We start from the raw sequence: 11,688 nt of genomic DNA on the forward strand, positions 1-11,688 counted from the left end.
CAGCAGGAGTCGAGAGCTTTGGGAGAAGAGAAATGATGAGTAAAGTATCATTGATGTTTCTTGTCCTCTGGTTTATACTGGAATTCATAAGATCTCTTTTCTGTTTTCCCAGCTGGGGTTTCAGTCAGTCCAGTTCGCTGCCCACAGCCGGTTCTGTGGTTGGCGGGATAGGCAGACGAGGCCAACGCCCGTTCCAGGTACCTCCGCGGGGTCTGTCTGCAAATCGCATGGGTCTGATCGGCACTTCTGCAGCTAGTCTGGGTGGTGTTTCTCCAAGGCATACACTTAATCCATTGACGAGTCAAGGCAGGCAGGTGAGTGCATATTGCCTGTAATACAAGTGTAAGAGCAAAATTTGGAAGGTGTGATTTATTCATCATTTTTAATACAAGTGCCTTCAGAAGTGGCTAAGTCAGGAGACGGGAGAATGCAGCATTATTTCTTGTATGCTGACTTCAACCTGGGCTGAAAGGATAAGAACCATCTCTTGTTTCTTAACTGCATCCTTGAAACGAGATTGGGCAATCTCTCTGCCGCTCCTAGTGGGCACAGGGCATGAAATGGCAGTATTAGCCCGTCGGCAGCATGCCTTGTTAAGAGAAATGGACATGTCACTGTTGCAATGTTAAACTGCACTTGTTGATGGAGTCTGAATGTTGATGTTCTATTCTCCGGCAGTGACTTCCTTCACTGAACATTTTAATAGAAATTGATATTTGGAATGTTATAGTCTGCTGCCTCTCTGGTGTAAAATGGCAAAAGCAGCAGCTGTTGGCAGTGCAGGTGTTTATTGTTTACAAGCCACAGTTTTGGCATAAACTAAGTCCGAGGCATAATGCAATAAAATGTTACCTTTTGTTTATATCCGTGAATTGAGGGAATTATGAGCTTCCTATCCTTTTTCTCTGTGTTCAATAGTCTGGGGGAGAAAGCCAGTATTTAGAAAAATATGGTGAAAGTAAACATTGAAAATGCTGCATTGCTAGGGCAGCACGGTGGCGCAGTGGTTAGCACTGCTGCCTCACGGCGCCGAGGTCCCAGGTTCGATCCCGGCTCTGGGTCACTGTCCGTGTGGAGTTTGCACATTCTCCCCGTGTCTGCGTGGGTCTCACCCCCACGGCCCAAAAGACGTGCAGATTAGCTTGATTGGTCACACTAAATTGCCCCTTAATTGGGAAAAATGAATTGGGTATTCTAAATTTAAAAACTAAAGGAAGTGCTGTACTGCTGATGGTGGTGGGGAACATGAATTTTTAAAATAATTTTTATTGAAGGTTTTCATAAAATATCAATAACAAAATGAAAAAGAAACCCAACAGGGTTATGTACAAAACACAGTCCTTCGCCCCTGTACATAAATAATAAATTAACATTAATCCCCCGACTTAATACAACAAGTATATACACCCCCTCAGACCCCCCAGTGTAAATAACAAAAAAAAATAAAGTGACCCCCCCCCCCGAGTTGCTGCTGCCATTGACCAATGTCTACCGCTCGGCCAGGAAGTCTAAGAACGGTTGCCACCACCTAAAGAACCCTTGTACCGACCCTCTCAAGGCGAATTTCACCCTCTCAATAAACCCTGCCATATCGTTGATCCAGGATTCCACGCTTGGGGGCCTCGCATCCTTCCACTGAAGAAGAATCCTTCGCCGGGCTACCAGGGACGCAAAGGCCAGAATTCCGGCCTCTTTCGCCTCCTGCACTCCCGGCTCCTCTGTCACCCCAAATATTGCACCCTGTCCTGTACTGTGTGTGACCGTAGCCGCGGGAATTCCACCACCTGCTGTCTGGCGAACGCCCTTACCTGTAAGTACCTGAAGGTGTTCCCCGGGGGGGGAGCCCCTACTTCTCCCCCAGCTCACCCAGGCTCGCGAACTTCCCGTCCACAAACAGGTCCTCCAGCTTTCGTATCCCTGCCCTGTGCCACCCCGCAAACGCTCCACCTGTTCTTCCTGGGGCGAACCGGTGGTTCCCCCGTAATGGGGTCCCCACCGAGGCCCCCACTTCCCCCCTGGGCAGCCTCCACTGCCCCCCAAATGTTGAGGGCAGCCACCACCACCGGGCTCGTGGTATACCTCCTTGGAGGGAGCGGCAGCGGCGCCGTTGCCAGCGCCCCCAGACTCATACTCACACAAGACGCCGTCTCCAGTCTCTTCCCTGCAGCCCCCTCCCACTCCATCATCCACTTGCGCACCATCGTCGCATTGGCGCCCCAGTAGTATCCACAGAGGTTGGGCAGCGCCAGACCCCCCCTATCTCTACTCCGCTCCAGGAACACCCTTCTCACCCTCGGAATCCCTCGCGCCCACACAAACCCCCATTATACTCCTGTTAACTCGCCTGAAAAAAGTCTTTGGGGTAAACACGGGGAGGCACTGGAACAGGAACAAAAACCTTGGGGGCACCGTCATTTTGATTGACTGCACCCTACCCGCCAAGGACAGCGGCAACGTGTCCCACCTCTTGAACTCCTCCTCCATTTGCTCCACTAGCCTTGTGAAATTACGCCTATGCAGGGCCCCCCAGCTCCTGGACTCCCAGACACCTGAAGCTCCTCTCCGCCTTTTTTTGTGGGAGCTCGCCAATCCCCCTCTCCTCCCTCAGTGCAACCGAAAGTACTCTGACCTCCTCCTGTTTGTGGCCACACTCGCCATCGGGACCACATACAACAGCCTAACCCACCTGACAAACCCCTCCCCAAACCCTCTTCAGCACCTCCCACAGGTACCCCCATTCTACCCTATTGAAGGCTTTCTCAGCGTCCATCGCCACCACTATCTCCGCCTGCCCCTCCCTCGCCGGCATCATGATAACGTTCAAAAGCCTCCGCACATTCACGTTCAACTGCCTCCCCTTCACAAACCCCGTCTGGTCTTCATGGATGATCTGAGGCACACAATCCTCAATCCTCGTGGCTAAGACCTTCGCCAGCACCTTGGCATCTACATTTAGCAAGGAAATTGGTCTGTAAGACCCACACTGCAGGGGATCCTTGTCCCGCTTCAGGACCAAGGAGATCAGTGCCCGGGACATCGTCGGGGGCAAAGCCTCCCCCTCCCTTGCCTCATTGAAGGTCCTAACTATCAGCGGGCCCAACAGGTCCATATATTTTTTATAGAATTCGACCGCGAAACCATCCGGCCCCGGTGCCTTCACCGCCTGCATGCTTCCTATCCCTTTGATCAGCTCCTCCAGCTCAATCGGGGCCCCCAATCCTGCCACCAGACCCTCTTCCACCTTTGGAAACCTCAATTGGTCCAGGAAGCGGCCCATCCCTCCCTCCCTCCCGTGGGGGCTCGGATGGGGACAATTCCTCGTAGAAGTCCCTGAAGACCCCATTGATGCCAGCTCCACTCCGCACCACCCTCCCCTGTCCTTAACTCCCCCGATCTCCCTAGCTGCGTCCCGCTTCCGAAGCTGATGTGCCAGCATCCGGCTTGCCTTTTTCCCATACTCGTAAATCGCCCCCTGGGCCTTCCTCCACTGCACTTGGGCTCTATTTTTAATGACTAAATATGGATCAAGAGTCATCCAAACTGGAAACGTCAGCTCCCTTCTCTCTCCACAGATGCTGTCGGACCTGCTCAGATTGTCCAGTACTTTCTGTTTGTTTTGGATTCCAGCATCCGCAATAATTTGCCTTGATATTATCGTGGTATATTCAACCTTGCCCTTCTCTTCATTGTTAGCCACTAGCCTGCCCTCTGGCACAACCTGCCCAGTCTCATCCGCTCTGCGTTTCCACTTGCTGAGTGTCACAGTCTTATCCTCCTAATGCAGATTGGTTAGCAAAAGTGTGGTTTTTGTTACTCTGGCTTTTCATGATTTGAGCCGCCTTCATATTCCTCTCCTTATCTTCCACTCTCCCTCCTCGGGGCTGAGTGTAAATTAAAAATCAAAAAGGCTAAGATGTTCAGGTGCCTGTTTAGAGAGTGGATATGAACTTTGGTGAAAGTTGCATCCAGTATGTGATGGTGTAGCTGTTTTGATTTGTCAGGGTATCGCTGACAAAGCATTTACTCCCCATACGTACGCAGCTGAATGACTTGCTGCTAGGCCATTTCAGAAGGCAGTTAAGAGTCCGCCATATTGCTGTGTATCTGGCGTCACATACAGGCCAGACTGCGTAACCAGTTTCCTTCTGGTAAAGGCAATAGTGAATTTAGTGGGGGCTTTTATAACAATTCAGTCCTTTTCGCCGTCCCCATTCCGGATTTATCTAATCAACCAAATTTAAATTGCTGACCTTCCGTGTTTGGAGTAGAACTCGTGTCTCCCAGTACATTAGTCCAGTGATAAAATCGCTGTACCGTGCCACCGTACGATCTCACCGCTCTTGAGTTAGGAAAGAGGGAATCAGCCAGCTTTCCTGCCCTGACCACTATTCAGCAATCCCTGCTGGAAAGTGGGGGCCTTGGGCAAGGAGAGGTCGAGGTTAGTTTTCTTGCCTTCCACATTCGGCTTGTCTGCCAGCAGCTACTGTCTCCTCTCGCATTGGAGAGTTGCCTCTTCAATGAAGAAACAAAAGAGCTGACCCATGCCAATGGAATTGTAATCCAAGTGTCAGCACCCTAAGCAAAGAGGGAGGGGAAAAAACATCAACCAAGTTCTCATTAACATCCCCGTTATTGTGTCCCTGACTATGAGGATGGTGGAAGGAGAATGGACAGCAATTCTTAATATTCCCAGTATTAAAAGGCAGAAAATAAATCAAACTATGAAACGCCACCTGTGAGATTGACATGTTTTCCTTTATTCCTGCAGAACCTATGGTTTGCAAACCCAGGTGGCAGTAATAGCATGCCGAGTCAAAGTCGCAGCTCTGTGCAACGGACATACTCACTACCTGTGCACACCTCCCCACAAGCCATCCTGATGTTCCAGCAGCCAGGTTTGTCCTGTTCCAGCTCCACACAATTTCCTCCAATCCAACCTGAAGTGGTTCAGTCTTCCCCTCAAGTGTGGGGAAGGTTTGCTGTGATAGTAATTAGATGCAGTCTTCTTGCAAGACAGTTTAGAGTGTTTTCCCCTTGCCTATTATTGACTTAACCACTTGAAGTGTCTGAAAATAATCCTCGCTATTTTTACTGACCGTATGGAAGAAACTGAGGGATGCTGGCAATATTTTTAAACCGACCACTTGGCAATCCTCATTGAGTTTTAAGTTGCACTGGGAGCATTCCTTTTCCATCCTGCCCTCCAGCGTTACTTGGCATAGTAAATAAACGCTCTGCACATTGTGATACTGAGGCACACAGTTGAAAAGGTTCCCGATCCATGCTGGGAAAGTTCACCTTCAAGGGGAAATTTGCAGAACTATTTGGATAGTTCTTCAAAATGCTGGGTATGGGCACAATAGGCCAGATGGCCTCCTGTGCTCTATCTTTTATTCAACTTGAACTAGTAAAATTGATCTCTAACCTTTCTGGGGGAAGGTGTTTGTGAGAGGAGAGGGGTGAGGGTCTCTGCTCTTGATTACTGTCCAGTGACTCCTAGAAAACACATGCCTGTGGAAGATGAGAGAACACGATCTGACGCCACTTTGGTGTCCTTATTAGTGAGCAGCTTGGTAATGCTGTCCATGTTCACACATGGAGGGCAGTTCCTCAGGAACGAGGGGATGGGGGACCATGGAATCAAGAGGGAGCTTGGGGGGTGGAATTTCCTTCCCCCCCCCCCCCCCAATCCCTGATTGTCGGGTGAAAGGCCCATTAATTGGCTGCTTTACACCATTTGCCAATTGCCTGGATGCCACATGGGGCCCAATAACAGTTGGGGGCATCTCCAGGCGGGGAAGTGAGAAGTCCTAACGGCAGCCAGCTGACTGGCTGATTGACATTCCATTCTAACTGGGTCCTGAACAATGGCTGTGGTGGGGATGACCCAGCTTTCGTGCCTTTGGATGGGGCCACTGCTGTGGCCACTAAATTCAAAATTCATGGCGCCGAGGACCGGGTCACTGTCCGTGTGGAGTTTGCACATTCTCCCCGTGTCTGCATGGGTCTCACCCCCCACAACCCAAACCTGTGCAGGGTAGGTGGATTGACCATGCTTAATTGCCCCTTGATTGGCTCGAAAAACGAATTGGGTACTTTGTGGATACTCAAGGTGCTGCTAATAGCAGTCGAAGCAAATGTTAGCCGCAGTAAGCACCTTTTTGAGGAAAGGGAAAGTTGGAAGAGCGAAAGAAGCTACACTGGGACAGAGGGTTTGCCATGTGTCCAATTAAAGTTGACGTGACGCTTTGTGCTGTTTTACCAGAATGTCAAGTGCCAGTGACAGAACCGGAGATTAATACCAGACTGGAATCTCTGTGTCTCAGTATGACCGAGCACGCCTTAGGAGGTAAGCAAATGCAGTCACGGATTCCACGGGTGAATTTCAATGTTTATGAAGCGCGGTTACTTTCCAATTCAAAGTAGGAACATTCAGCATGATAAGTGGAAAATATTTGTGGGAGAAATATGAAATCCTCCAGATTAATGTTGATTTACCTCTCGTCGGGTATTAAATTCCACCTTGATCTAAGCCTCTGTGTGCCGATCATCCTGTGAGGAATTTGTTTTTTTTAAAAAGCGAATGTATTTTATCCATCGTCCCTGTTTGGGTAAGACCACGCCTCTGTGCCTCAGTTGAACATTCTTCACCCTGGTGGGATGAGAAGTTTAATCTCTGAGCCTCATAAGACCCCATGCGACTCATGCTCAACCAGAGGTCACCTGGTGATCAACAGAAGTATTACTGGCTAACTTTTGTATTCCTGCCTCTGGGTACCATTGGGCAACCGAATAGTCTCTCCTCTTCTCCCCTTTCCACAGTAGGTGCAGATCATGAATCCTTATCAAACAATCCCGTGTGCCTCTATCTCAATGGATTTTTAATTTGGCATGGCGCTCAGCTTTTCTGCCATTGTCTTGGTGCCCACCTGTTCAGCTAGAAGTCTCCCTCGCGCACAGTAGCCCCATCTCCAATATCCTCCCTCCACCTCAACCCCTCCCGCTGGCCTCTTACCTTCTCTAGATCGTTTCATTGAGAACAGCTGGTGTGACATCAGCTGCCTGAATTTCTCTGCTCCCCCACCCCCCTTCCTGCTCATCTCCATTTGAACTTGCTGCACTGTCTCAGAGTGGTTGCAGGACATTCTGAAAGGGGAAGGTGAACAGCCGGTGGTCGTGGTACACGTTGGTACAAATGCCATGGGTTAAAAAAAGATGAGGTCCTAAAAGCAGAATATAGGCAGCTAGGAAGCAAGTTGAAAAGAAGGACCTTAAAGGTAGTTATCTCCGGTATACTGCCAGTGCCACGTACGAGTCAGAGCAGAAACAACAGGATATATGGGATGAAAGTGGCTGAAAAGATGATGTGAGGGGGAGGGCTTCCAATCCCTGGAGCATTGGGACAGGTTCTGGGGGAGATAGGAGCAGTAAAACTGGATGGGTTACACCTAGGCCAGACTGGTACTGATGCCCTTGTGGGAGGTACTTGCTGGGGTGGTTGGGAAGGGTTTAAAATAATATTACAGAGGATGGGAACCTAGTAAGGATTCCGAGCAGGGTGGATCGAGAACAAGAGGAAAAGACAGCAAGGAGAATAAGAAAAGTAATAGGCAGGGAAATCAAGGGCCAGAATCGGGTAAGGACACAGTTTAAAAAATAGTAGGAAAGGGAAAAGGAACGTTAAAAGGACGAGCCTTAAGGGCCTCGTACCTGAATACTCAAAGCATTCAAAATAAAATGGATGAATTAGTTGCGCAGATATATGCAAAGGGGTATGATATAATTGGGATTACAGCGACATGGCACCAAGGTGACCAAGGATTGGAGCTAAACATTGAGGGCTGTACAGTGTTTAGAAAGGGCAGGCAGAAAGGAAAAGGAGATGGAGTTGCATTGTTGATTGAAGAAGATATTGATGCAATATTGAGCCAAGATATTAGCACAGGCGATGTGGAATCTGAATGCGTCAAGTTAAGAAACACCAAGGGGCAAAGAGGAGGAATTCCTGTAGTGTGTACGAGATAGTTTTCTGGACCAATAAGTTGAGGAACCAATAAGGGAAGAGACCATCTTGGACTGGCTGTTGTGCGATGAGAAAGGATTAGTTGGCAATCTAGTTGCGTGAGAACCCTTGGGGATGAGTGACCATAATATGGTAGAATTCTTTATCAAGGCGGATAGTGAGGTAGTTGATTCTGAGACCAGATCCTGAATCTCAATAAAAGTTACAATAATCAGGGCGGCGTGGTGGCACAGTGGTTAGCACTGCTGCCTCACGGCGCCGAGGACCCAGGTTTGATCCCGGGTCATGGTCCATGTGGAATTTACACATTCTCCCCGTGTCTGCGTGGGCCTCACCCCCACAACCCAAAGATGTGCAGGGTAGGTGGATTGGCCACGCTAAATTGGAAACAAAAAAAAGAACTGGGTACTCTTTTTATTAAAAAATAAAATAAAATGTAACTATTAATATGACTGTATGATGCATGAGCTGGCTATGATAGACTGGGAAACATTACTGAAAGGAAGGACAGCGGACAGGCAACGGCAGCATTCAAGGAAAAAAATAATTGAACTAAAAAAAAAACTTTGTTCCTATTTGGCACAAGAGTAGAAAGGGAACTGTGGCCAAACCATAGTTTACAAGGGAAATTAGCGATAGTATTAGATTGAAAGAAGAAGCCTATAAATTAGCAAGAAAAAGCAATAGAGCTGAGGATTGGGAACTGTTTAAAATTCAGCAAAGGCAGACCAAGGGATTGATTAAAAAGGGGAAAATACAATATGAAAGTACGGTAGCGGGGAACATAAAACTGACTTGAAAATTTCTCATAGAATTTCCAGTGCAGAAGGAGGCCATTCGGCCCATCGAGTCTGCACCGACTCTTGGAAAGAGCATCCTACTTACGCCCACAACTCCACCCTATCCCTGTAAACCAGTAACCCCAGCTAACCTAAGGGTAATTTTAGCATGGCCAATCCATCTAACCTGCACATCTTTGGTCGGTGGGAGGAAACCGGAGCACCCGGTGGAAACCCACACAGACACGGGGAGAACGTGCAGACTCCGCACAGACAGTGACCCAAGCCGGGAATCGAACCTGGGACCTTAGAGCTGTGAAGCAACTGTGCTGACCACTGCGCTACCGTGCTGCCCACACCTCTTCCATAGATATGTAAAGAGAAAAAGATTGCCAAAAACTAATGTAGGCTCCTTAGAGTCAGAAACGGGGGAACAAAGGAATGGCTGAGGAACTAAATTCGCACTTTGCTTCTGTTTTCACAAAGGAAGACATGAATAATGTACCGGATGTTCTGAGAAACACATAAGAACTAGGAACAGGAGTAGGCCACCTGGCCCCTCGAGCCTGCTCCGCCATTTAATGAGATCATGGCTGATCTTTGTGGACTCAGCTCCACTCTCCGGCCCGTACACCATATCCCCGAATCCCTTTATTCTTTAGAAAGGCATCTATCTTTTTCTTAAAAACGTTTAAAGAAGGAGCCTCAACTGCTTCACTGGGCAAGGAATTCCAGAGATTCACAACCCTTTGGGTGAAGAAGTTCCTCCTACACTCCGTCCTAAATCTACCTCCCCTTATTTTGAGGCTATGCCCCCTAGTTCTGCTTTCCCCAACCAGTGGAAACAACCTGCCCGCATCTATCCTATCTATTCCCTTCATAATTTTATATGTCTCAATAAGATCCCCCCGCATCCTTCTAAACTCCAATGAGTACAGTCCCAGTCTACTCAACCTCTCGTCATAATCTAATTCCCTCAACTCTGGGATCAACCTAGTGAATCTCCTCTGCACTCCCTCCAGTGCCAATATGTCCTTTCTCAGGAAAGGAGAACACACGTTTTAGTGAGGAGCTGAAGAAAATTGGTATTAGTGGGGAAATTAATGGGACTGAAAGCAGATAAATCTCCAGGGCCTGATGATCGTCATCCCAGAGTACTTGAGGAAGTAGCCTTAGAAATAATAGATTCATTACTGGTCATTTTCTAAAATTCTTTAGACTCTGGAATGGTTCCTACAGATTGGAGGCTAACAAATGTAACCCCGCTATTCAAAAAGGGAGGTAGATAGAAAACGGGGAACTATAGATCAGTGAGCCTAATGTCGGTAGTAGGGAAGTTGTTGGAGTCCATTATCAAGGATTTCATAACAGCATTTGGAAAGCAGTGGTATAATCAGACAAAATCAGCATGGATTTACGAAAGGAAAATCACGCTTGACAAATCCACTGGAATTCTTTGAAGATGTAATTAGTAGAATTGACCAGGGAGAACCGGTGTGGTTTATTCAGACTTTCAGAAGGCTTTCGATAAAGTCTCACATAGCAGATTAATATGTAAAGTTAAAGCGCATGGGAGTGGTGTCTTGAGATGGACAGAAAGCTGGTTAGCATACAGGAAATAAAGAGCTGGAGTAAATAGGTCTTTTGCCGATTGGCAGGCAGTGACGAGTGGGGTACCGCAGGGATCTGTGATAGGACCTCAACTGTTCACATTATATATTAATGATTTGGACAAGCGAACTAGATATATTATCTCCAAATTTGCAGGTAATGCAACGTTGAGGATAAGGAGTAAACCTTTTAGGATTGAGGTGAGGAGAAATTTCTTCACCCAGAGAGTGGTGAATCTGTGGAATTGACTACCACAGAAAGTAGTTGAGACCAAAACGTTGTGCAATTTGAAGAAGGAATTAGATTTTGCTCTTGGGGCTAAAGGAATCAAGGAATATTGGGGGGAAAGGTACTGATTTTGATGATCAGCCATTATCATGGATGGCAAAGGAGGCTCGAAGGGCCGAATGGCCTCTTCCTTCTATTTTCTATGTTTGTTTCTATATGTTCTGTTGGGTCAATCCCTAACATTATCATCATACCTCCCAACAAGGGGTGATGCCATTGCTGTCCGGCAAACTGTCCTCTACTTTGCAGAAGCCAAACGCTAAATCTCCGACACCTCATCCCACCTTGACCATGACCCCACCACACCAGCAAACGTCAAACCATCGTCTCCAGGACTATCACTGATCTCCTCTCCGGAAGTAAAGAATTTCATCGCCCTCTAAGTCTTGTACAGGAGATGGTGGAATGAACCTTTATTTCAAGACAATCAGAATCCAAAGAGATTAAGTGTTGTATGATGGCATATTTGGGGTGTAGCAGGAAGAGATAAAAACTTGAGTGGAGAGCTGGTGATAACGGCCATGCCCTTGATCGGTGCTTCACTGAAATAATTTTCTTTCTATTTTAACAGATGGAGTGGACAAGACATCGACTATTTAGTACGCTGTACTTAGCTTGTGAACACTTATTGAGAGACTGACATTACACAGCAGCTGCAGGAAATGCCACTGAAGTTTGAGGGTCACTACACCTTACAACGTATATCTTCGCTGATCTTTATTTAACCTTGGGGTGGGAAATAGACCGGTACCCAAACTACATCCGGTCTGTTTTCCAATATATTTTTGTTTTAACTTTTTTTCAGTACCCATCTGGTAAAAGGTTCTGAACCGGTACAAATAAATCGTATAGCTCAAAACTTAATTTAAAAGAAAACCTGGGAACTAACACCAAATTAGTGATTGACAGTGCAAGGTGGTGAGCAGTGCTCATGACAGAAAGAGAGGAGACGGGGTCTCTTGGCTGATATTACAATGGTCTTAACAG

The 11,688-nt window shown here is 47.5% G+C and overlaps 1 protein-coding gene across 1 annotated transcript in view; it reads left to right on the forward strand.

Annotated features, from left to right (window-relative positions):
* Nucleotides 1-11,688, forward strand: part of LOC140402267 (protein Smaug homolog 1-like) — a 98,996-nt gene that overhangs the window by 86,418 nt on the left and 890 nt on the right. Inside the window, 4 exon segments of the mRNA XM_072489906.1 lie at nt 113-314; nt 4,769-4,895; nt 6,266-6,349; nt 11,273-11,688. The exon segment at nt 11,273-11,688 is cut by the window's right edge and continues 890 nt beyond it. Coding sequence (XP_072346007.1) covers nt 113-314; nt 4,769-4,895; nt 6,266-6,349; nt 11,273-11,301 — 442 coding nt within the window. The 3' untranslated portion in view covers nt 11,302-11,688.

This window comes from Scyliorhinus torazame, chromosome 25 (assembly GCF_047496885.1).
Source record: "Scyliorhinus torazame isolate Kashiwa2021f chromosome 25, sScyTor2.1, whole genome shotgun sequence".
NCBI classification, from domain to species: Eukaryota; Metazoa; Chordata; class Chondrichthyes; order Carcharhiniformes; family Scyliorhinidae; genus Scyliorhinus; species Scyliorhinus torazame.